The sequence below is a fragment of the Musca autumnalis genome, unplaced genomic scaffold (genome assembly GCF_047663935.1).
Source record: "Musca autumnalis isolate F117 unplaced genomic scaffold, ASM4766393v1 scaffold_4, whole genome shotgun sequence".
Lineage (NCBI taxonomy): Eukaryota > Metazoa > Arthropoda > Insecta > Diptera > Muscidae > Musca > Musca autumnalis.
In genome coordinates, this window is record NW_027411977.1 from 106,814,586 (window position 1) to 106,841,868 (window position 27,283).

Sequence of the window (27,283 nt, forward strand, 5' to 3'; positions counted from 1 at the left end):
TTTAAAATTTAAGAAACAGGTGAAAAGTATTAGTTTTGCTGCTTTTAAATCGCCATAACGTAGTTATTGCTACATAAACTTGGCATTTTCAAAATAGATATTTCAATCAGAGGTAATTCTTAATATTTTAGGAAAAAAATGTACTGAAAAAGTATTGTAGAAATGTGTTTAAAAAATTCCTCAAAATGTGTCCAGATTTTGCATAATTTTGAAATGTATTGGAGTATAACAAAAACGAGTGCCGGGAAGGTCGTGAGATTTTTTTTTGTATTTTTCTCTTGATTGTTTTCTTTGATATTGCGCAAACAAAACTTGCTCCCTGCTTGCTCATTTTGAGTTATGTCAAAAATGGTGGAAATAGCTGTGGGTCAAATGTTTGCATTTTGGGGTTTTTGTCATCATTTTCCCATTGGGTACCACCGTGGTGCAATGATATGCACGCCCGCCTTGCACGCAGAAGGTCGGAGGTTCGATTCCCCGGCCAGGCAACATCAAACATTTTTCAACGGTGGCAAAATACCCCTCAGTAATGTTGGCGACATTTTCTGAGTATTTCAGCCTTGAAAAACTTCTCCACAAGTGTTGTCTTAAGACACGCCGTTCGGACTCGGCGATAAACAGTAGGTCCCATATCATTGAGCTAATATGAATCGGGGTGCACTCATTGATATGAGAGAAGTCTCCCTTGTCCCGTATGGGATGTTGTGGAACAATGTTTTGTGTTTTGTTATGTCTTCATTTTCCCTGTTACTGTTGTACAGTATGTCGTGTTTTGGTTTAATGTCTGTGGTCACCCTACATAACACAACTTGTGCAGGTCTACCATTATGTTATAGTTACTATATATAATGATTTATATAAAATGATGGCGATGCACAAAAAAATGAAGATTAATTAAAATAAATTAAATTCGGTTTTTGGTATAACTGTCGTTACATGGTAATATGGTACAAAATTGTAAGTCTTTAACCAAAATGTCAGGATCATATATTGTTTACTTCTACAGTTACACTATCATAAAGCTAAAGAATTTTTAATAATTTAAAGAGCACCATAAAAAATTAAATTAAATTTTGGTATATAAAGAGTAAAATTTTTTACGCATAAAAAGTGCCCCTTTTAGAATGGAATCGTCAACTTCAGTTAGGAATCTAAGTCTTAGAAAAACATATTTATGGCAAAAGAAGTTTAGAAGCATATTAAAAATTAATTTAATGTGTAGCCATTTTCCCTATTTTTGAAAAGTATTTAGAGTTAAAAATGTAGCGGAATATTTTATATGGAGCTTATTCCAAAACGAGAATATATAGAGATGATGTTTGATAGAAATATTTTCAATCCCTCCAAAATGTACAATTCACAATTTGAACCAGTTTAGTTGCAATATATGCATATAATATTCGAAAACTCCCAAAATTGACTGCACCTCTATATGGGGCCTATACCAAAACATTGACCTATATTGACAAATTTTCACGCTATGAATTATTAGGCATTCAGAACTATAAATCCTAATTTACAGATGAATGTACTAAAAATGTAGTCAAGACCCTCGAAATACATTAAATCGGGAGATACCGTTGTATGGGAGCTACACTAAAATATTGACCTAACTTAATAATTTTTTACCAAATATTAGCTTAACCAATAATTTATCATATTAGAAGATTTTGGATTCATCAAATAAGAAATGAAGGCAAAACCGTAAAAACACTTCATAGTTTTTATGGTACCCATTTATGAGGGCTTCGAATATACCTCTCCAATCCCTCAATTTGCACCAAAACTGTGTTCCGTTATATTGATTGAAGTGTAAACATTCGAAAAATATTAACATTAGTTCACTCAAATGCTTCCCTGAATTAATCTCCGTTTTTTGGAATCTTGCCCCAATGTGCGACGGTGCATTATAGACACCTCTGATGTATTTTATTTGATCTCTATTCTCTGCACTCTGTGTTCACTATGCTTGGTTTATTTTTTATTTCGTACAAAAACACTTTACACCATAAAGCAGAAATGTAAGAACGGCGTTATGCTCGGACGGTTCGAACTTTTTATACGCTCCACCACGAACTGTTTGGAAGTATATAAGAACAATTACTTTCCTTTAGTTTATGAACTCTTCCTCTACTTTAAGGCTTATAACTTTATATTGATAATTTTCAGTGTGGAGGTTTTCTGCCCATTGAGATTCTTAATTACCAAGTTACATCCACTTCACAAATGAAAATGTAGCAAAACGCTTTAAAAGAGCTTTTCAACAGAAGATTATTATTTAGATACAAAAGAGGATTTGAATTTTAGATATTAAATGGCCAAACTAATGCTGGTACACTAATTGTTAAACCATTCTTAAAATCGCAAAATGAAGAAGTTTTTAAGATGTTTAAGATAAATTCACAAGTAAAATAACAAAACAAATGTTGGTAAATGCAATCTTTTATTTATTTTTTTGGTAAAATAATACATTTTTCACAGTGGTGTATTAGGCTGGTTTTAACTCAAAGGGAAAAATCGCAGTCGGAATTTTTTTAGGCGGCCCCCATGGGGACTCGAATTTTCCATAGTAATTTGTATCCGGCCGAAGGTGAATTTTCACGAAATTGCTCTAAGAGCAGCAAATATTGTGCAATCGATGAGAAAAATTTTCCAGTTCCGTGTTGTGGCTAAAAAAACTAATCCTTCAAAAAATTGTGAAAATCTTCTCGGATTTTAATATTAGTATAGGGCCCAAATTATCATAAATTACCATTGGAGCAATATGAAAATTTCCGACTTTCATAAATTGTTGTAGGATTCGTTTTTTAGCCACAACAATGAACTGGTAAAATTGTATCATCGATTGGGCAATAAATATGGTCTGTAGAGCCACTCTATAGCGGTGCCACCATGGTGCAATGGTATGCACACCCGCCTTGCATGCTGAAGGTCGTGGGTTTGATTCCCCTGCCGGCAATATAACTTTAATACAAACATCTGTATCAGGGTTATGACCTTTTTACATCCTCATATCTCTGTATCATAGCGTGATGAGTTTCTACATAAGATTACATACAATTTTAATTATAAAGTGATTCTATAAAAAAGCTTGCGCACAAAAAGCTTTTAAAGTTTTGTTTTCTTCAGAAGTTTTGAAAATTTTTTGAAGTCACTATAAGTAGATATTTAACTGAAAACAAGGCATAGGGGCACACGACATAACCAAAACTGACATAAACGTTTGTTTCTCACTAGTTTTATCAACGTATTATAACATATATCACGAATATTGTCAATTATTTCATATTCCATTTCAGAAAAAAAGGATAAATTTTTTTCGCGCTACATCAACGACTTTTGATATGTAGGTTAAGAAAAAAATTCCCAGTACGAATCTGGTCGCGAGCCAATTTTTGGTTGTTGCGGACAAAAGTTATGGCGCTTTTATTTCGCTTTTTAAGAAAAAAATATTATAAAAACGCTAATTGTTTTACTGAGCACCATTGTTACAAAAAAGTTCTCTCGAAGTGACTTCAGCCAGTAGATTCCATAATACCTGCAAAATATTGCACAGAATTCGCGGAATGTACATAAAATTGATAAATTATTGAATATAAGTCAACTTTTTTTTCAAAATTGAGGACCATTTAGTGGTCATAAACTTAACTAAAAATTTGTTGTGGATCAAAACTTCACGAATCAAATGAGACTTCAATCGTACAGATTGGTGGTACAGTTTTGATGTTACAGCCAAAATAAACACATATTTTGGTCAAAAAAGAATTTTTTATTTGAAAAAATATTTTTTCACATGCATTATGTAGTAGAAAATATTGGAAAAATCTATAGGAATACTTCCTTCATGTTGCTTATATCTCCCAATAAAATAGACGGATTTTGCTTTATTGACATTCATATTAAAGCTTTCCCATTAGGGAAAATAATTGGGTTGATGAGGATATATCTCAAAGATTCTGAAATGGAAACAGAGGTCAAATAACCCATTTTCATTTATATGAATTTTAAAATACGTGTAAATCGCGTAATTATCAAAATCATTTTGTCCGCATGTGATTTTCATGTACAGCAAGACTATATCTTTTAAGTTGTATATATTTTTCGAAAATTAATTTGGAGACTAAGATGTAGCATCGACTGCATTTTAGCATTAAAACAAGTGAGCCAAGCCTATCGTCGGGTCGGGGCCGACTATGTGATACCCTACACCACTACTTTTGACTAATCAAATTCAAAACATTAAAATTGGGATAGCTTAGCGCCTTTGCTCTGAATGTCTTCATTAACACAGGTCAATTTTTTTGAAACGCATTTAAGTGCATCGACAGTACAACCCAAATAAAAAATGGAAAAGTGGGAAGTATGCCAACCATCAATAGGCTTCTTTCTCTGTTAGACCCCCATCAACCCCCAAAAATTTCGTGAGGATCCGATCAAAATTTCGTAGTGTTATTGCACACAATGGGAAAAAGGGATGCATTACCGACTATTGCGATATATCTGTTGTTTGACCACCTATGACAACCTACTTCACATCGTTTCGATATACCTCATACAGAAGGGAGATATTAACTTTAAAATAAAACGTGGGTCTTTTTTCAAAATATTTTTTTTTTGTCACATTCCGACCCATGAATAATATCCGACCATTCCAAAAAAGTGGAAAAATGGGATGTATTACCGACTATTGTGATATCTCCGTTATTTGGATACCTACGCCAACCTGCTTTACATCATTGTAATGATGTTACATCATTGTATTGATGGGATTTTTTCCTTTGTCAGACTTTGCTTTTGGAAGGTCCCGAACCAAAGCTGTGATATTCGTCATTATTATTAAAATCGCAAAAATGAAAAGTTGTGTTCTATTAGCGGCTATTGCGATATCTTCGTTGTTTGACCACCTACGACAACCTACGTAACATCGTTGCAAAGGTGATATTTTCTACTTTTATTAGCAGGTTTTGCTTTTGATATACTTCTTTTAGAAGCGGAGATATTCGCTTTGAAATAAAACGTTGACTTTTTCTCCAAATAAGTTTTTTGCCCATTCCGACCACTGAATATTATCCGACCATCACCAAAATCAATAGGCTTCTTTCTCTGTAGGATCCCCATTAGCCCCCAAAATTTCGTGACGATCCGATCAAAATTGCGACCTTTAGAGTGATTACAAAAAATGAAAAAATGGGATGTGTTGCCGACTATTGTGATATTTCCGTTATGTGGCCACCTACGCCAACCTACTTTGCATCACTGTAAAGATGGGATTTTTTACTTTCATAGTCAGACTTTGTTTTTGGAAGATCCTCCACCGAAGCTGTGATATTCGTCATTATTATTAAAATCGCAAAAATAAAAAGTTGGGTTCTATTAGCGGCTATTGCGATATATTCGTTGTTTAATCACCTACTAGAACCTACTTTACATCATTAGAAAGGCGATGTTTTCTTCCTTCATGGCCAGGTTCTGCTTTTGGTATACCCCATATTGAAGCTGAGATATTCGCTTAGGAAAAAAACGTTGTCTTTTTCTCCAAATAAGTTTTTTGCCCATTACGACCCCTAAATATTATCCGACCATCACCAAAATCAATAGGCTTCTTCCCCTCCGGGACCCCCATCAACATCCAAAATTTCGTGACGATCCGATCAAAATTGCGACCTGTAGCGTGGTTACAAGGTTTAGATGGACAGACGGACAGACGGACGAACACACATAGCCAGGTCGACTCAGCTCGTCGAGACATTCATTTTGGTATATATAAGTATGGGTCTACGACCATTATTTCGATGCGTTACAAACTTTTTGGCCAAAACCAACATATAATACCCTCCCCACATAGTGGTGTAGGGTATAAAAACTATAAAATATCGCTAATTTGTGCAAAGTGCATAAAATTTTTGTCCGCATCCGATTTCAGTGTTCACCATGAAAATCTATATCTATATATATCTATTTCAAGGCGATCAATCAGGAACCGTGGATGTAGCATCACACACTATTTTCTGAGATAAAATGAATGTAGCTAACTTATGAAGTTGTCAAATCTCTGTTTCCGCTAAAACGAAGATGCTGTACTAGTTTTTAATTGCAGTGGAAACGAACCGTAGAAAACGTGATAAACTTCGCGATATTTCCAAAAACAATTTTATATGATTTTTCTACTTTGGAATTTCTTGTAACTCGCGTTTTAGTAGATGGATTTTCACGGGGTATGATTTATTGGATCATCATAAATGTGCAATCAAGTACGAAAAAATCGAATGACAATTGTTAAAATTAGGCCCGAAAAATACGATTTTTAGAAAAATGTTCGCACATGGAACATTTCGCATTTGGATGCAGATTTCTATGAATCTGTGCAGACTACATTCACAATATTTATATGAAATGACTCAGAATCGCAAGTACTACAATTCTATAAATGGTTTTTTGAAAAACCTGTTTGCGGAATGAAATTAGAAGAAAATTTCAAAAAACACTGTAAATCTGGCTTCAAAAAATCAGCATCATTTAATGGTAGAAGCAGGCGAAATTTTGAAAAGTACTACACTAGTAAGATGTTCCTTATTTAGTTTGCTTGTGCTTTTACTTTGACAGGAAACTCGAGAGAAGTGTGGTTTACTCACAAATCGAGAGAAAACAAAAATAGACATGGTGGCTTCAACCCATTTTCACCAATTTTTTAACATAAATATAGCCACCGCTTCCACGCAAATTATCTTTAAAGGCCAATATTTTTTGCCACGTCCAAAAACATTTCATTCTACCCAAAAGTATTTAATTTGTATAATATACAATCACGAGTCGCGTGTTCTAAAAGGGTAAACCTTGGATTCAGCTATGTTAAATTTTCAAAAATATTCATATATCATAAAAATTCATATATCATAAAAATTAAAAGTGGTTTGTGCGGGACCTTTTTTATACCCTCCACCATAGTATGGAGGGTATATTAAGTTTGTTTTTCCGTTTGTAACGCATTGAAATACTCATTTGCGACCCTATAAAGTATATATATTCTTGATCAGGGTAAAATTCTGAGTCGATCTGTGCACGTCCGTCCGTCTGTGGTAATAACTCTAGCATCCACAAAAATAGAGATAGAACGCTGAAATTTTGGGAAAAGGCTTCTTTTTTTTGCAGGCAGGTCAAGTTCGCTGATGGGCTATATCGGTCTACTTTTAGGTATTGCCCCCATATAACGGTACCCCCCGGACATAGGTCCAAGTTTTGGTATAGCCCCCATATAACGGTACCCCCCGATTTACGGTATTTTGACGTTTTTAGCTACATTTTCAGACTGATTTAGCTATAAATTGGCATTTAGGGTTCTTAAGTGTCAATAAACTTATATAACAAAACTAGTGGACATAGGTCCACGTTTTGAAAAAGCCCCCATATAACGTTAACGCCCGATTTCAGGTATTTTGACGTTTTAAGTCACATTTCTAGACCGAATTAGCTATAATTTGATATTTAGGGTTCTTAGTGACCAAGAAACTTATATTCGAAAAAATTATGAACATAGGTCCATGTTTTGGTATAGCCTCATATAACGGTACCTTCCCGATTTTCGGTATTTTGAGAATTGTTCCTACAAGTTTTAACCGAACTAGCTGTAATTTGAAGATTTGACATTTGAAATTCTTAGTGGTCACCACACCTCTCCACCAAAAATTGTCAAGAAAGGTCCATGTTTGGATATAGCTCCCATATAACGGTACCTCCCGATTTTCAGTAATTTGACAATTTTAGCTACAAGTTTTAACCGAACTAACTGTAATTTGACATTTGAAGGTTTTAGTGGTCACCACACATCTGCATCAACAATTTTCAACATAGCCCCAATATAACGATACCTCCCGATTTTCGGTACTTTGAGGATTTTACTTAAAATGTTTAACCGAACCTCCAAGTTTTGGTATATCCCCAAAATAAAACCTCCCGATTTTCCGTACCTTAGCTTTATTTTTTGGACGAACTTTCTGTAATTTGAAATTTAAGAGCCAACAAAAATTCTGCAACAAAAATTGTTTATTTAAGTTCATATTTTCGTATAGCCCAATACAGGGGTACCTCCGAACTAGCTGTTAATGACATTTGAAGTTCCCACGTTATGTACCGATTTTAGGTATTTTGAGGATTTTAGCTACAATTTTTAACCGAATTAGGAGTTATTTGACATTAAAGACTCCCATCAAAAACTGTCAACATAGGTCCATGTTTTATTATAACCCCTATATAACGGTACCTCCCAATTTCTAGCCCACCAAAAATTGTCAACATATATAGTTAGATATAGGCACCATAAAAAAGGGCCTCCCGAATGAAGCATTTTATGTACATTATCTGACATGTGAACGTACCCACGTAAAGTTGGGGACTGGAATGAAAACTAATTATTCCATTTTAGTTCAGAATATTTTATGGTGGAGGGTATGAAAAGTTCGGCCCGGCCGAACTTAACGCTTTTTTACTTGTTAAAATTTAAATGGAATAAAAGTTATTTTCGTCATTAACAGGCATTCATTCGTGCAACAGGAAATAAGTTTTTGAGATTTTTTTTTTTCATTTCATAGAGTTTTTTCAAATTTTTTTCAACTTCGTTTTTACCATAAAATGGATTGAATCCCAGCAAAATTTGACGGAAGGGGTTCTTTGCGATGACGTGATTTCATTCAAAGGAAGTCGTGACATGCCAAAGCATTGGTGGAAATGACATGTCAACGCATTGGTTAAAATGACATGCTTAGGATCCAGAAAAGAACGTCATCTTTTGGGGTCCACGCTCATATAAAATTCATCGATGAAGATGCTAAAAAGATGACATGCTAGATCACTTGCACCCATGATTGAATGTCATCTTTGGCATCGAACATTTTGCTGGGATGTTATTTTAGGCATTAATAGGCAAAAGTTCATTCATTTTCACTAAAGGAAATCATTCTTGTGAAAAATGTCAAAAAGTCGTAACCCTAATCTGTATACCAAAACAATCAAAATAGCATATTCTGTGTGTCTCCCCTATTATCTTCACTTGCTACAAGAGATACATTTGATTCAAAATGAGATACCCCCACTAAATTGTAAAAAAAACCGAAAGATGTTCAATCGATTTCATGTAACACTTCGAAATATTCTTCGTAGACCCCAAGAAAAATACACTTCATAAAAATGAAAAATTCTCTATAAGAAAAAAGCGATCGAGCTTTAGTCTTAGCAAATCCAAGTCCCATCTCTCCACAATATGCAATACTGCAATTCTATACATACTCCGAGCCGATTGTCAAGAAATCTTGTATGGAGGTCATGTCCCGACCAGAATAGAGAATAATTTTTGATGATGATCGTAAAATATTTATGCTGTGAAATAGACCAAAATCAAAATGTTTATACGATTTTATACCTGTTAGATGGGAGCGAAGTTTTAAATAAGATTTGACTTTATGACAAAGAATATGTTTGCAATTTAATATTTTGATCAGATAGTATTTAGCGGGTAAATGGAAAATTACAGCAAAATCAATCAAAATGGGCACATTAGCCTATGCACTGTGCATTTAAAATTTCCTTAGTTTTATTTCAGTAGATTTGCACTGACAGATGTTATTGTATATTTTAGTATAACTTTTTATTTAAATAGTTATACTCATAAAAAAGAGAAGATAGAAAAAAATAAAACAAAACATTAGCGTCCAAGGTTTTTTGTTGTTAAGTTTTAGCGGTTTCTAACAGCGTCGAAATATAAAGGAAAGAAGAGCAACTAAACCGTAGTACAAAAGAAAGTTATAGTGAAAAATAGTATGAAAAACAACATACTGTTTATGATTTCAAAGACAACTGTCGGCAGCACATCAAAGGATACTACTAAGAATTTTACATACACATACATATGTATATTTAAATTCTTTTAGCAAGTATAGTGCGGTTCATAGGATTGTATCATCCACTTATTTTCGTCCATAAAATATATTTGAATATTTAATATCTTAAATTTCATTGTTAAGACTTTTGCGTATTTAGAATTCATATAAAGACTCATTCTTTTCGTCGAATATGGTACCACCCGATGGCGCAAGCAAGTGACCAATGAGATCAAAAAGCGCGGTATTCAAAATTTGATCCGAACAGCTGGTAATATATTCCTTCCTTCCTTTTATACTTATTGCTACAGACTTATTGCTACAGACTTATTGCTACAGAAGGTTATAACATTTGTCTGTCTGGTTGAATTTACACGATAACTCTCGAAGGGAGTGACCAATTTGGTCAAACCTTTTTGTATCGTAATAGTTTTTCCAAACTTAGGTTAATTTTCGAGATGAAACAAATCCGAACACTATTTCTTGTACCAATCCTACAAAAGTGCAAAAATTTCTGAATAAGTGCCGTTCGAGGCAAGGTAATGCAGTTCCGATTACAATAATCAGAATGTTAAAAAAACCTTGTAGGTACCAACAAAAAAACCGTTGACCTCGTTAATCTATGTATTGAGCAACTGATTTGGTCGAATCTTTGCAAAACGTAATTTTCTTCCGGGAAGGTCAAAATCGGACAACTCCTTCCAGCATCTCCCCCAAACAAGGTAAAAACTTTCGCTTAAGAGCAATTAAAAGGTTATTCGGGCATCCTTGCGGAATTTTTGTCGAAAGTAGGTGTAGGCATCGAGACCTATTTTTATCGTGGGCATGTCCATATTTCCTAACTTAGTAACTTGAAAACTCTAATTGTTCGGTGACCAACTCAAGTGGCAAACTTACTTAGATGGGTTTTAATCTAAAACAAGTAAGAACGGCGTTAAGTTATGCCGTGCCGAACTTTTTATACCCCCTTCCATAACGAACTGCATTGAGGTAAATAAGAACAATTAGTTTCCTTTCGTTTATGAAAGTACTAAACTCTTCCTCTAATTGCAGGAGTAGTATATCCCAACTGATAATACTCCCTTCAAAAGAGCTCATTTGGGGCGTCATTTAAGATCTTTTCAAAACATGGATCAATATTTACAATTTTCCAAAATGAGCTTTTGAACTCCTGGCAACACACAATATTAAATTACCGCAATATAGGTTCGAAAGGCTGATAAACAAACACCTCGAAATATATAAATCCGGCTAGACTTACACTACCGGCTATCGAGTTTTCTTCGTCAATATTTACATTAGGCAATTTTCCTTGCGGCAATTGTCAGTTTGTTTGTGAGAGGATGTTGAGAGGCAAAGGGTTACCATATGCCTCACCTCTCTCACCACAAAACTGACAATTGCCGCAAGGAAAATTGCCTAATGTAAATAAGAACTTTCTTCTGGGAACACAAAAATCCAATTAACAACCAACTTGGTAAAATTTGACTAAAATCATCAAAAAACCTTAATTGGTGGTTACGCTTATATGGCGGTCTATACCAAAACGTGAACCCATACTGTCTGATTTTTCAAGGTATGTTTTGTACCTGTAAAAAAATCTTGTACCTTTAGCGAATACTAAATAACAAACTTCAATTATTCCGTTTGAAAAATGTGGCTAAACTTTCAAAACACCGAAAATCTATAGGAGCTATAGGATAGTCAGGCGGCCCTTAAATCACTCAAGTCCAACTCAATCAAGTCTGCTGAGGTCTTGGACTGCAGGAAAGCTCTGGAAGACCTAAAATCAATCGTTACCTTATGCTGGGTCCCGGGTCACTGCAATATCGAAGGCAATGAGATAGCGGATGAGCTGACACGTAGTGGATCGGAGTCAACCGACATTGTAATCGACAACTTCATCAAGCCACCCTTGTGTCATTTCATGCGGCAGCTAGAACAAGTTTACCGGGACAAGGCTGGTCAGATTTGGAACAATGAACCGGTTGCAAGGTATCAAAGGCAATCTGGCCCAATCTATCTCAGCAAAGAACTATATCCCTTCTCTCCATGAAGAAATCCGATCTAAAATTAATGGTTGGAACAATCACAGAACACTGCAGGATAAGATCCCTAACCTGCAGATGGGATAGAGACACTACCGACTACTGCAGATTATGCGAAGATGAGGAAGAGACGGAGACGATTGAGCACTTATTATGTTGTTGTCCAGTGCTCATGACCAGGAGACTTCGAACGGTGGGTGAACACACCACAACATCTCTGACAACGTTCTGTCAAGTCGAGCCGACGAAACTGCTTCTTTTGGCCAAAGGTCTAAAATGGCTTCAACGAGAACCAACCAATGCGCCTTAGCATGGCAAACTCTCCTCTCTGGCCCCTATATCTAAAACATCCTTTTCAATGACTTCTCTACCATTAATACTCTTTTTACTTCATTATCTTGCTTAATTCTTTCCTTGACATCTTTCTTCTTTTTCCATGTAATATACATTTCTTCTCTTTCAAACCCCCCTACAGGATGAACACAATGGACCATAAGGTCTCCGAGTGAAGTGGCTGTCCAATATGACAGCTACGCGTCCTTTAACCTAACCTAACCTAACCTATAGGAGCTATATGAAGAATTTCTGGTGGTTTTATGCCTCCAACGCAAACTAAATATCCAGTTTAAACCATTTCGGTAGGATATTGAAGCCAAAATATTCAAAATACTTAAAATTTGGATGGGCAGTTCTACGGTGGGATATATGAATACGTGGAGCAATATCAAAAATTTCATTTGGAAACTTGGATACCCCCACCGAAGACTAAATACCAAATTTCAGCGGTTTCGGTGGGATATTGAGGTCCCATCTTCAAAATACATACCGAAAATCGGGAGGTACAGTTCTATGGGGGCTTTATGAAGATGAGAACCTATACCGACAAATTTCGGGTGCAAAGTTTTTTACCCCCAACGAAACTACTTACTAAATTTCAGCCATTTCGGTGGGATACTGAGGCCACAACCGTCAAAATACCAAAATCGGGAGGTACTGCTTTATGGGGGCTATATGAAGGCGTGGACGTATACCGACTTAATACCTATTTCAGTACTTTCAGTGTGATATTGAGGCCAAAAACTTCAAAGTACCGAAACTCTGGAGGTACCGTTCTATGGGGGCTACCTGAAATCATGGATCTATACAAGACCTTTATATATTTCAGGTGGAAAGTTTTAATGTTTTGTAATGAGGCTAAAACTTTTAATATACCCAAAGTCGGGAGGTACCGTACAGTGGGGACTATATGAAGGCGTGGACCTATATCAACCAATTTCAGGTGAAAAGTTTCTTACCCCCAATGAAGACTAACTATCAACTTTCAGTCATTTCGGTGAGTTATTGAGCGTCCAACCTTCAAAATACAGAAAATCGGTAGGTACTATGGGGACTATATGAAGACGTGGACATATACCGACAAATTTCAGGTGGAAAGTATCCCCAATGTAGACTAAATATAAATGTAAACTATAAAACCTTCAAAATACTGAAAATCGGGAGGTACCGTTTTATGGGGGCTATATCAAAACTTGAACTGATATACTCTATTTTCTATAGCAAACATCCTAGGAGTAATATAAACTTCTATACAAAATTACAAATCTCTATCTTAATAATTGCGAGCTGTATCTTGATTTCAACAGAGGAACGAGCGGGCCGACGGACATGGTTGTATCGACTTAAAATTTTATGCTGATTAAGAAAATATGTACTTTATAGGGTATCACATGAATATTTCTATGTGTTACAAACGGAATGACAAATTTTTAATGCCATGTTTTGTGGTAATATCTTCACCATGGTCTTTTGGCCTTCCCTGGGGGGTATACCGTCATATGCCTTTGATCGGCTCTGCTGATACAACTCGTGTTATCTTTAGAAGAATTTTTCTCTCAAACACACCAAGTTCAGCCTCGTCGGCTTTCGCAAGCATCCATGTTTCGGATCCATACATAAGTACGGGTAGTATCAGTGTCTGTTAAAGGGTTATTTTATGACGAGAGTTGGTTTTGCTTTTAAAATGTTTGTTTAGACCAAATAACACCTGCTGCTCAATATTATTCTTCTCTTTATTTCGAACCTGATGTTGTTTTTTTATTAATGGCAGTATATTTGTATTTTTCAATGTCCACAATTGGTCCTAGTCTAGTAAAAGTCTAACATGGTGATACCGTAAACTTTGTTTTGTCGTCGTATACTGCCATGCCCACTTTGACAGACTCTTTTGTAATTTTTCCAAAGGTGGCTGATGCGTCGCGTTTTGTTCGACGTATGATGTCGACGTCATCTGTGTAGTCTAGTAGCATTATTCCTTATACAGTTCTATATTTATAATTGTTTGTATTCCAGCAGAATATTAAATAGGTCACACTATAGGCGGCTACCTTGTCTGAAATCTCGTATGGTATTAATTGAATTGTTCTATTGTCGATTTGCCATGTATAAACCTGCATTATTATGACCTGATTATTCAATTGACCATAGGTTATAGCCGTTCAGACAATACATCCGACAGTAGTTTATATGCGATGGGTAGGAGACTTCTACGTATACTGTTGCCACAAATCATCTTATATCCTTTCTTGTGTACCGGGCATAGCAGACTGCGATACAAATCGTTGGGAATACACTCCTCCAACCAAATGATGATAATCAAACGATGCATACACCTTATCAGTATGCCACCACCGGTCTTGAACAGTTTTGCAGGCTGTCCACATCTCATGTTGCCATGTTGTTCTGCAGCCAATCAATTGCTTTGTCAAGGTGGTAAACACTCAATGCCGTTGTTTGGATTAATTCTGGGGTATCTTTTTCGCCTCTCATATTCGATACCGAAAGCTTGATAAAATGCTTCTTCCTAGTATTCAGTACGTTAATTGTATCAGTTACCAGGTTATCTTTATCATCTTTGCAGGAGAATGTGCTTGTACCATAACCTTCAGTCTGGTGTTTTACACCCTGGCAAAATTTTCCGTCTTCATTCTGACTCCTGAACATCTCGAGCTTGTCTAGTTCACGCTTTTCTTTCTCATTTCTCTTCTTCTCCCTATATTTTTCCTTTGGCGCATCGTGTTGCTACAGCCTGGAGGGTTGGGTTGTATATCACGTTCTTCTTCTTTAGTAGCCTTAGGACACTCCTGATCGTACCATGGATTTTTAGATGGAGATTTTTAGTACCCATGTACCGATTTTGCTTCAGTTTGAAGAGAGTGAGCTATTCTTTGCCACTGCGCTTCAATATGTGGGTAAGTTGAGCAGAGTTGGCGTGTGTAATCTGTTGTGTTTGCAGTTTTCGACATCTAGCTTCCGTCCTGTGTTAGATCGCAATTTTGCCGCAAAATTAAGACAAGTGCGATCGATGTTCGATCCACAAATCTATTGGACATTTAACACACTGTTTTCCGTCTATCACATTTTTTTGCAATTTTTATTACAACGTTATAATTCTATTCTCCCCGCTTCCTTGGAAAATTGTTGGTGGAATATGCCTGTCGATAGCAGGACGGCTTCTCTTGAGTCTTTTCCAGGATTCACATTATGATGAAAATCTGATCGTTTGTGGGCTTGCCACCTTACTATTGTTTAGCTTATCTACTACTATCCTTACCTTTTCCTGTCTGCGCAGTAAGTATTGTAACGTGACCGCTACATTGCAATCCGCCCACCTGATATTACATACAGTATCAATACAAAACTACCTTACAAGTGCATGCATAATCCCAACTTCATGCATAATTACAACTCCATTCATACATTATTTAAACTTCAGCGTATTTCCTGGTTGTCTCGCCTTACAAATAAAGGTCAATGCGCTCATCGAAACGGGGTCATCTCTTAGCTACATCGACGAGAAAATGCGACAAATGTTGCAGTCCAGAGGTGTGCAGCCGGGTACCTCAAAAAGAGCTATCCAGATGGCAGATCAAAGGCTTGCGGAGTGTGAAACCGATATTCGGTTAAGAGTACAGTATCGAGGAAAAACGACTAATCTTTTTGTTACGGTGATCCCAACTTTGGCCGAACCCCTTGTGCTAGGGATGGATTTCCTGGCAGAAAGAAACTGCAGCCTAACCCTTGATGGAGAGACCGTGTTAACATCCATTGCCGAGCAGCACTCGGAATACATTCACACAGTTACATCCCACTCCAAACGGGAATCTTTAAAGTCTCAAACGAACTCAAACCGAACCTGTCCATCCCAGTCCGAAGGAATGGAAAACCCGTCAAAATCTGATGGTGTTACCAAGTACACAAAGACCAGAAGCACTAAACCGTTTCCGAGTCAAATTCGACACAAGCTCTACAACGTCGACGATCACCAGCCCAAGGAGGGAGCAATGACTAGACCAGAGCAAGCCAAGATAAAATGCTCCCGTTCTAACTTTTCTAACCTAAACCGAACCTCACCGACCGCAACCGAGAACTTACTGGTAGGAAGACCAATGGTAAAGACATCGCCAAGGAAGACAGATGGTTACGAGACTGGTTCCCAGCAGGATAAACCGGTCGCGAAAATGAAGTAAAAGCATTCAAGAATAATACAGGATTAGGAAAGATTTGACTAGAACGCTCCTACACCTGATAACAAAAGGGAACCGAGAATACAGGGGAAAAAACATACGTAATATGTTTTTCGAAGTAAGGGAGGGGGGATGTAACGTGACCGCTACATTGCAATCCGCCCACCTGATATTACATACAGTATCAATACAAAAATACCTTACAAGTGCATGCATAATCCCATCTTCATGCATAATTACAACTCCATTCATACATTATTTAAACTTCAGCGTATTTCCTGGTTGTCTCGCCTTACAAATAATTCTCATTCATTCCGTAAACCCAGATGGATAAGATGTTTAGTTTTCGTCGCTGATTTTGTCGAGTGCTGGCGTTAAACGAAGTACAAGATAAGACGTGTGGCATTGTCCGCAGTCACTTGAACCGAACCTAGCAACAGCCCTGCGATTCGTTCGCTCCTGTCGATCCGTTCGCTCCATGCGATTTGTTCGCTCCTGTCGATTCGTTCGCTCCTGTCGATCCGTTCGCTCCTTGCGATTTGTTCGCTCCTGTCGATTCGTTCGCTCCTGCCGATTCGTTCGCTCTTGTCGATTCGTTCGCTCCTGCCGATTCGTTCGCTCCTGCCGATTCGTTCGCTCCTGTCGATTCGTTCGCTCCTGCCGATTCGTTCGCTCCTGTCGATTCGTTCGCTCCTGTCGATTCGTTCGCTCCTGGCGATTCGTTCGCTCCTGTCGATCCGTTCGCTCTTGTCGATTCGTTGGCTCCTGTCGATTCGTTCGCTCCTTGCGATCCGTTCGCTCTATTGCCTAACTATACCCGACTCTTCTCTTTACAGAGTAGCAACCCGAAGACCACAGAGCCGACGCCTGCCGAGCCGACAGCCAACCGAATACCACCTAGCCGAACTCCACATCCGAAGACTAACGAGCCGACAACCAACCGAATACCACCGAGCTGAACTCCGCAGCCGAAGACTAACGAGCCGACAGCCAACCGAATATCACCCAGCCGAACTCTACACCCGAAGACTAACGAGCCGACAGCAAACCGAACTCGAATACCAGCCACTACTGTTAATACTGAAACATTGAATTTTCTGAATACTTCGTAACTGTATAAATAAAGCATTAAAACTTAACTAAGTGTTTTCCTTCCTTAAGGTTTGTGGGTCCTTAAGACGACCCTGGCAACGGCTGAGCTGACCTCAGCCTTCGGTAAAACCACTCGTTATAGTATTCGAAATCATCTTCTGGTTTTGGTTCCGTGGAATTAAAGCAATAAATGAATACCTAGTTTATCTCTTCAGAAGTGCGGGATAAAATCCTGCCCATGTCCGTCTTCTTTAATCACTGTAGCGTCCACAATAATTGAGCTAGAATGATATATGTTTGCACCCGTCTGTCTTTTTTGCATAGGCGGGTCAAGTTCGATAATGGGCTATATCGAGCCACGTTTTGGTATAGCCCCCATATAACGGTAGCACCCGATTTCAGGTATTTTGAGGATTTTAGATGCATTTTTTTGTACAAACTAGCTGTAATTTGACGTCTGTTGTTCCCAATGGCCACAAAACATCTCCACCAAAAGCCTAGGTGCATATTTTGGTATAGCCCCATGTTACGGTAACATCCGAAGTCAGGTATTTTCACACATTTTTACATTTATTAACCAACCTTCTGTAATTTGACATTTAGGTTTCTACAGGTCACAAAACATCTCTACTAAAAAATTTCAAAATGGGTTCATGTTTTGGTATAACGGTACCTCCCAATTAGGGTTTTTCTTTTCCAGAGTATTCCCGGCAATTACTACTCTTATATACTACATACATATGTATATAAAGGCCGTTTTTAGTATATACAATTTCCCGAGAAGTCGATATGATAGACAGCAGAATTTCCTAAGTGAAAAATTAGCGGGAAATGCAGAAATTCCAGGGACGGGAATTCCCGATAAAAACCTCTACTCCCAATATTCTGTATTTTGAGCATTTTATTTTCAAATTTTAACCGAACTAACTGTAATTTGGCATTTGAGGTTCCCAATTGTCAACATAGGTCCATGTTTTGGTATATCCCCCATATACCGGTATCTTCCGATTTTCGGTATTTTCAAGATGTTGAGCTACATTTGTTGGCCGAACTATCTGAAATTTGACAATTGAGATTCCCAGTAGTCACAAAAAACTTCTCGACAAATATTTTCAACATAGGTAAATACTTTGATATAGTTGCAGCCCGATTAGAGAATTTTAGGTACATTTTATAACCTAATTTAGGCATAAGGGGTATCCTTGTTCGTAAAATATGTCCACCTAAAATTGTGGACAGGAGGGATAACTTATTGTTTCATTTTATAGGGTATAAAGTTCGCACTGAATAGTCTTCGGAAGTTTTTCCAGTATTTTTTTCCTTTTGCCATAGCAATCTTTTTAAGGTACCCACCTAACAAATAAATCTTTCTATTTTTTTACATGCACTACGGTCACGACATTTTTATATGTATGTGTATAGTATCATCAGTGACACTTCTTTATTACTGTTCTTATGCCAAAGCCAAAGTTATCCTTTCGTGTTTTTATCGTTTGTGTTCTTTGTTGCCTACCGTCTGTGAGCATGTCGTCGTCGGCACTAAGAAGTATTTAAATTTAATTTAATATGCAAAGTGAAATAGTTTTATATCCTTTCTTTACACAATTAATTATCAAAGTTTATGCCATCACAAACCACACCCACTCTCTCTGTCGTCTAAACCTACTTCAAAACTCTTTGTTGCTTTTATTGTATGCTAAGTTGCTTCTTTTGCCGTTTGGTTGCGACGAAAAGATAAGATTTGCATAGTGACTGGGAATTGTTTCGGATTAGTGTTGTAATTAACAAGAATGTAAGTTAAGGCGGAAACGCGGAAACCAGGAAACCAGATATGACATTGCTTTTTATAGTTACACCTGAAATTGTGTTAAATATCCAATGTTGTGTTAGAAATTGAAACAGTTCTTACTCAGTTTATCAGCAAAATACTACAAAAGTAATGAATCTGTTCGTCTCGAGGGATGGACAGCCTGCAGATGAAAAAAAAATCTTCCGCCCGACGTTCGAAAATCCATGTTACCAGAGGCAAAATAATTATAAGCAAAATCGCCAAGAATGCTACAAATGGTACAGTGTACGAACGAGATGAAGCAGACAAGCACACTTATACTAAAAATTTCAAGGATTAAAAGAGAGCAAAGTTTTTCCGGACAGAGTACATAAAGCCCATCAAATGCAAGGACGGGTTCTCAAAGGGATTTATGGAAAATGTATGGTATAGCTTAGCGATGTTTGGAAGAGCAAAGATCACAAAAAAGACGTACAAAACACTTAAAACACTTGCTAAGTGTTTATGATACTTGTTAAGTGTTCAAGTGACACTTGTTATTATTTTTTTGCATTTTTGTGATCTTTGAAAATTATTTTTTATGTGTTTATGAAATATGTACCTATTTAATTGATTTTCAAATAAAATTAAATATTTGTGTGATTTGTTCTGTTATAACAATAAAACATTTTCAGTTTTTCCTATATGTAGGTGTAAAATTACATTAAAAATTGATTTTTAATTATAAATAAAAAAATAATTAAAAAAAGTAAGAAAAGTCTATAGTCGGACGGAGCCGACCATGGGATACCCTATACCACTATCCCTGGACAATCTAAAATGTAATGAAACCCACTTATGTAGTACTACTACTTCCGTTGTTTAACCGCTACGTTAATTAAATTTTTACCAATTTCACACAAATGTTTCAGTCCATTTAACCCGCTAAGTGATATCTGATTTCACGTCGGTTTGTACGCTTCTTCTTCATCATAAACTCAAGCTTTGTTTAAAATTTTGCGGGTTATTATTTTGACCTACAGAGCCGCTACAAAATTGGTTAAAATTTTGTTTTTGGTCCATTTTATCCCCTGAACATTTCACGGTCATCAGCAAAAACTAATCATTTCTATTCTGGCCCGAACCCAACCTCCTTAAAAAATTCGTTACAATCGGTCCATAATTGCGGCCTTAAGCTTGTTTACAATTTTTAATGGACGGACACACATCGCTAAATCGCTTTATCTCGTCGAGATATGAATTTTGGCATACCAAATAAGGGAACTAGGACGAATATTTCGTGGTGTTACATAAACTTTTGTAGCATGGGATAAAAATGTGGTTCTCTACACAGAACCCATTATATATTAGGCAGTAGGCCCGTTATCTAGCAAACACTTTATTGCAATTTACATCAGAGGAAAGGTCAGTAGTTTTTTTCCATATGTAGGCTACTTTGCGAAATATATATGTCCTCAAGGAATTAAAATATCGACCAAAAATAAAATTTTTATATTTTTCATACAAAAGTAATGGTCCATTTCACCCGCTAAAGAATATGAGATCATCATTCAAAATTGTCGGCATCTTTTTCGACCTATACTCTTACCCGGTGCAAAATTTCGTGACTATTGATGTATAATTGCGACTTCTAGCGAGTTTATTATTACATTACAAACAAGTAACGGAATATATTAGGCTGTAACTCTGTTATCTGATCATGCACACCAACATAATTGGCATCAATTGAAATGTCAAGCGATCCACTTTCAAGTATATCTCACTTGTTCGGAATGTCATTTCCAGGAATTAAGATATAAGCTGTATATTAAAATTTTTCACAATTTCCACACAAAAGTTTTGGTCCATTTAACCCTCTAAATATTATCCGATCGCCATCTCAAATTGCAAGCTTTTTTTTTGTGATATACTCTTACCTTATTTAAAATTACGCGTTGATCGGACTATTATTGAGACCTACAGAGCCGCTAGAAAATTGGATAAATATTATGTTTTTGGTCCATTTCACCCGCTAAATATTTCACGATCATCACCAATAAGAATAGGGATCTATTCTGATCTAAACCCGACCTCCATACAAAATTTCGTATGTTTACAATTTATAATGGACAGACGGACGGACGGACAGACACACATCTCAAAATCGCTTTATCTCGTCGAGATATGAAGAATGGTATACCACATTGGGGGTCTCCGACGAATATTTCGCGGTGTTACATGCATTTTTACCAAAACAAACTTATAATACCCTTTTCCACATTGTGGTATAGGGTATAAAAAATTAAGTTTCAGTGTTTTATTTACAAATGCACTTGTTGGAGGAGAACACCTTTCATATTAAATGTTTTTTCGAGATAATTATTGTTGTAGTTTGTTGTTTGTGCAATGGGTCAATATTTCCCTTAATTTTATTATTTTATTTAAAATTGTTTAATTTAATATTTTATTCGGCCCACCTTAATGTTTTGTATGTTCGTCCCACCCTAACGTACGCAGGTACGTTGGGCACTTTGTGTCAATTTGTTCGTCGCAACGAGAAACAACAACAACAATGCCTACATAGCTTAGGCATTTGTCTGTTACTAGTTTCGTCGTCCGTTTTGTGTTGGATGGGCAATCACAACAACAACACTGTTGTTATGATTATTCGTCAGTTCTGTATGTATGTATGTTGACATACATATTAGTAACTGTGGCCCTTCGCTTTGTTTTGTTTTGTGCGAATATTCTTATTTCTAATGTTTGATCGTTTATTTGTTTTGATCATTTCTATTTCATGTCGTTCTCATTTGTTTTGTGGCCCTTCAAGAAGGGATAGATAATAAGAATATTTTAGTTGACAAATAACTAGCTTATACCGAACATCTTTCGAAGGAAATAAATTTGTAAATTAATTAAACCGAAAAACAACCAAGTGTTTTTATTTAATTCGTTTTCGGGCGCATAAAATCTTTCTGTGCGAACATTTTGGCGACCGTGACAGGACGGTAGTCATAAAATTAAAGTAAATTAATTATTAAAATAATTAATTGAACAAATTAAGGTGGAAAAACAATTATTGTGCCTCAGTGGTTTTCGTCGTTGTTGTTGTTCTGCACATTCGGTGTAACAACAGAACAAATAATTCGCCGCCTTAATAACCAATCGTGGTTTTGATTAATTTTAATTTCTACCGTCGTTCAAAAAATTATATTGTTTTCGAAAAGAATAATTTTTAAATATTCTTTAGCAGAAAGTGGATTTTTGTTGCTCGAAGAACTTTGGTGTTACGCAATCGCGGTAAACACATACATATGTAAATTGATCGTCGTTCGTGGAAAGTGTTGGAAAATACACTTATACAATCAAGAATTTTCTAATTTGTATTAGAAAATAAAATACTTCGACAAAAATATCTCCATCTTGAGTGAAATTTTGTGGTCTTGCATAAACATTTTTGGCGCTTTTATTTGAAAATAGAAGCCAAGTTCTCTTTGGTTGTTCGATTGTGATTCTCTCGTATAGTTTCTCAAAATGCCTAAAGACAATATTGACATAGTGGAAGAGAATGCTAGTAGTTCGGAACTAGCTTCTCTTAAACTACAACGCACTTCGATAAAAAAGAACATTGTGAACATTCAAAAGAAAGTGGAGAAAGATGGATCTAAAATGGATTCGACCATTTTAGAATGTCGGCTAGAAATATTGGACTCGTACTTTAAACAATTGTGCACAATACAAAGTCAAATAGAAGCTATTAATGCTAATGACAATGGAAGAAGTGATTTAGAAGAAACATTTATCGTTGCAAAAGCCAAAATATTGAAATTGATTAACAAAAATCGTGGTTCAGTGGCAGTGGACAATAGTTTAATGAATGTTTCTATGGCTTGTGGTTCAAATTCTCGTTTGCCTTCACTTAAGTTGCCCAACTTCGATGGAAAATATTGCGAATACCAAAGATTTATCACAGCGTTTTACAATATGGTGCATGATAACCCGACAATAAGTGTTATCGAAAAATTCAATTACTTGTTGAACTGTCTCTCAGGTCCAGCTTTAGCTGTCGTGGAACCATATCAAGTGTGTGAAGACAATTACGAAAAGGCATTAAATAGACTTGAAGAAAGATATGACAATAAAGTGCTCATATTCTTAGAACATATCGAATCGTTGTTCAATGTTCCAAAAATGCAAAAGAGTGATAGTGTCTCATTACGCCATCTTATTGATACCGTATCTGCTGTTCGTGGTTCGTTATTGTCGCTCGGATCAGAGGCGGATGTTATGAATGCAATTTTAGTGCATATGGTTCTATCGAAAGTGGACAATGAAACAAAAAACAATTATGATGAGAAACAAGATTTTAAATCGTTGCCCTCATGGGATTTGTGCTATGAACTTTTAAGTCGTCGATGTCAATTTTTAGAAAGTCATAGAAAGAGAACTGAATTTCCTGGAAAAGTCATTCCAAATAAACATAACTCTCCTAGATTCAATCGGTCGGCTCATACGTTTGTCAACTCGAATTCGAATTGTTCATATTGCAACTCAAGTGAACATAACCTCTCAACTTGTTCATCGTTTTCTAATATCGTCGTTTCGGAACGTTTTAACTTCGTAAAACGTAGTGGACATTGTATTAACTGCCTTCGAAAAGGGCATATGGTATCGAGCTGTCCCTCAAAATCTCGATGCAGAGTCTGTGATTCTGCACATCATACGCTGCTGCACATTTTTAGTAACCGAGAACAACCAACTACATTGAATTCGAATGGAAACTCACCGCAACCATCAACCAGCTCAAATCCAGTTTCGTTAGTGGCTCGTTCATTCAAGAGAGCAATAATTCCAACCGCTTTCATTTTGATGAAGGATAATTGTGGTTCATTTCATACTGTAAGAGCTTTACTCGATTCGTGTTCTGAGTTGAATTTTATTTCGGAAGAAACAGCGAGGAGACTCAAACTTAAATTTCGTCCATTCTCTCAAGAAATATCGGGAATTGCAGAAGTTCGAACTTCAATTAAGTTTTCTGTCGACACTACAATAAAATCAAGAAGTAGTTCTTTCGAGTGGTCCTCCAGTTTCGCAGTTACCAAAACAATCTCGTCTCGTCAACCTGGTGAATTGATGAATACATCACAATGGAAGATTCCGCAGAATATTGAACTTGCAGATCCGTTGTTCTACAAGCCTCAACGTATTGATGTCCTTCTCAGCGCAGAAGTTTTCTTCGATTTGTTATTAGATGGTCGAATTTCATTGGGAAATGATCTACCGTGTCTCACAAATACTGTTTTCGGCTGGATAGTTGGTGGTTCGTCGCCTAGTCGTTCCAATTCAAATTCGTTGATGTGTAACTTAATCGTAAGTACACGAGAACAAAATATTGATGAAACTTCGAAACAAATCTGGGAAATTGAAGAGTATTCCAAATCTTCTACACCATGCAATGAAGAAGAACAAGTTTGCAAATATCACTTTATCGAAAATAGTCATTTTGATTCTTATGGAAGAGTAAAAGATCGTCTTCCATTCAAGAAATTACCCATTTATATTGGTATCTCATTGGAAATATTTCGTAGACGGTTTTTGTCGCTCGAAAGACGACTTGAAAGTGACTCAACTTTAAAATCGATGCATGAAGAATTCATGCAAGAATATGTGTCGCTCGGATACATGTCACCCTACACTCTATCGTCGAATAATTGGCATTATATAATACCTCAGCATTGTTTTCTCAAGCCTCATAGTAGTTCTTCAAAACTTCGAGTCGTATTTGATGGTTTCGTTCACACTTCGTCGAATCATTCGTTGAATGATACATTGGTGGTCGGTCCAACAACACAACCGGATTTGGTCATCACACTCTTTTCGTTTCGTTGGAACAAATACGCTCTCACTGCTGACGTTTTGAATATGTATCGGCAGTTTCGAATTGGAGAACCAGATAGGAGGCTTCAAATCGTTTTGTGGATAAGTTACAAAGATGACTATATAAAGGTATCCCAACTTAACACTGTTAATAATGGCTTATCGGCCGCCCCATTTTTCGCAAATCGAATTTCGTTTCTCATTACAGATAAAGATAGCAAATTTCATCCTAGTGGTTCGGAGGTCGATTACGTATTAACTGGTTCCGATATTATCGAAACTCTAGCCCTCAAGGGGGACGAGTTATTACAAATCTTGAAATTGAATGTTATCGAATTGGCTGAGCGGAATAGCAACCATGCGTCTCTCATTTCGAATGATGACGAAGAAATCATCATTAAAGCGTTGGACAACGAAATCCCCAAAGCCTGGAAACCTCAGCTAGATGTCTATCTTTGTAGTTTCGTGTTGTCCCATATCAAAAATACTACAAAAATATCAATTCCGTCGCTCGTATTCAAAAATCAACGACTTTCTTGGGATTTTAAATCGTCGAAGGTTGCTGCTAGCCAGGTTCAATCTTTAATTCGTCGTGCTGTCATGTTTTTAAACAAAACGTGGCTCAAATCGAAATACAAAACCGTATATTTCGTCTTATCGTCTCTCTTTTGGTCAGATTCTAAGATTGTCCTCCAGTGGCTCAAACTTAATTCATCGATTTTGCACTGTTTTGTGGCAAATCATGTCACAAAACTCCGTGAAAGAACGAGGAACATGTTTTGGAAACATGTACAAGCAAGAATCAATCCAGCTGTTGTTGTATTTCGTGATCGTTGCATTCCCGAGACATCAATCCTTATTTGGGATCGTCGTTGCTCGTTTATACAAGATGGATCCAATTGTCTTGATATTGGAGATGAATTTACCATAGAAAGTTCAGAATATGGAATATATTTGGTCTTGCAAAACACTATTCGTGGAAATAATGTCTCTCAGGACATTAAGGATAAGCATTTCTCATATTTGAATTGTATTGGAATAATATTTTTTGTTTTTTATGTCATCAATAGATGCCCTAAGCCCATTGTTGTTGCCCACATGATTCCAAATCAATTAGAAGTAACCATTTGGAAATATATCTCACTCGTACAACTGCCTTGTTTCGCTTTTCACATGTTTGGACTGCCAGAGAGTAATCTTCATCAAACGTTACTGAGGAAAATTGGGGGACTGCCATCAAATGCTCCTAGTCGATATGATGAGTCTGTTATCAAACAACTACAAATCGTTCATAGTCTCGCCTATACCGAATATTCGAATACGAAGGTTGAAGTCCCTTTGTCGCCCAATCCACAATTTTCCCTTACCATAACAGGATGCTTGAACCATAGATGATTCAACGGGCGGAGGATGTTGGAGGAGAACACCTTTCATATTAAATGTTTTTTCGAGATAATTATTGTTGTAGTTTGTTGTTTGTGCAATGGGTCAATATTTCCCTTAATTTTATTATTTTATTTAAAATTGTTTAATTTAATATTTTATTCGGCCCACCTTAATGTTTTGTATGTTCGTCCCACCCTAACGTACGCAGGTACGTTGGGCACTTTGTGTCAATTTGTTCGTCGCAACGAGAAACAACAACAACAATGCCTACATAGCTTAGGCATTTGTCTGTTACTAGTTTCGTCGTCCGTTTTGTGTTGGATGGGCAATCACAACAACAACACTGTTGTTATGATTATTCGTCAGTTCTGTATGTATGTATGTTGACATACATATTAGTAACTGTGGCCCTTCGCTTTGTTTTGTTTTGTGCGAATATTCTTATTTCTAATGTTTGATCGTTTATTTGTTTTGATCATTTCTATTTCATGTCGTTCTCATTTGTTTTGTGGCCCTTCAAGAAGGGATAGATAATAAGAATATTTTAGTTGACAAATAACTAGCATACCAACCGATCGAAATAAAAAATCTTGTGAATTTTAAAACGAAAACAAAGGCGTTTTTATTCAATTTATTAGCGGGTGCAAAAATAACTTTCTGTGCATACAGCACTTAAAACTAGAAAATAATTTGTCGCTTAGCCTCAATAAGTATATTCTT

The 27,283-nt window shown here is 36.5% G+C and overlaps 2 protein-coding genes across 6 annotated transcripts in view; one reads left to right on the forward strand and one right to left on the reverse strand.

Moving 5' to 3' along the window:
- The window catches only part of Pxn (Peroxidasin), a 384,372-nt gene that overhangs the window by 31,018 nt on the left and 326,071 nt on the right, over positions 1–27,283 (reverse strand). The window lies entirely within an intron of this gene.
- LOC141402399 (uncharacterized) lies at positions 21,643–27,178 on the forward strand. Of its 2 annotated transcripts, none has more exons than XM_073983529.1 (2): positions 21,643–25,306; positions 25,386–27,178. In XM_073983529.1, exons 1-2 carry the CDS (start codon positions 22,835–22,837, stop codon positions 25,434–25,436), a joined length of 2,523 nt encoding a protein of 840 aa, XP_073839630.1. In that variant the 5' UTR covers positions 21,643–22,834; the 3' UTR covers positions 25,437–27,178. The 2 variants fall into 2 exon arrangements, with proteins under 2 accessions (XP_073839630.1, XP_073839629.1); XM_073983528.1 differs by having other exon boundaries at positions 21,643–22,325; positions 22,551–27,178.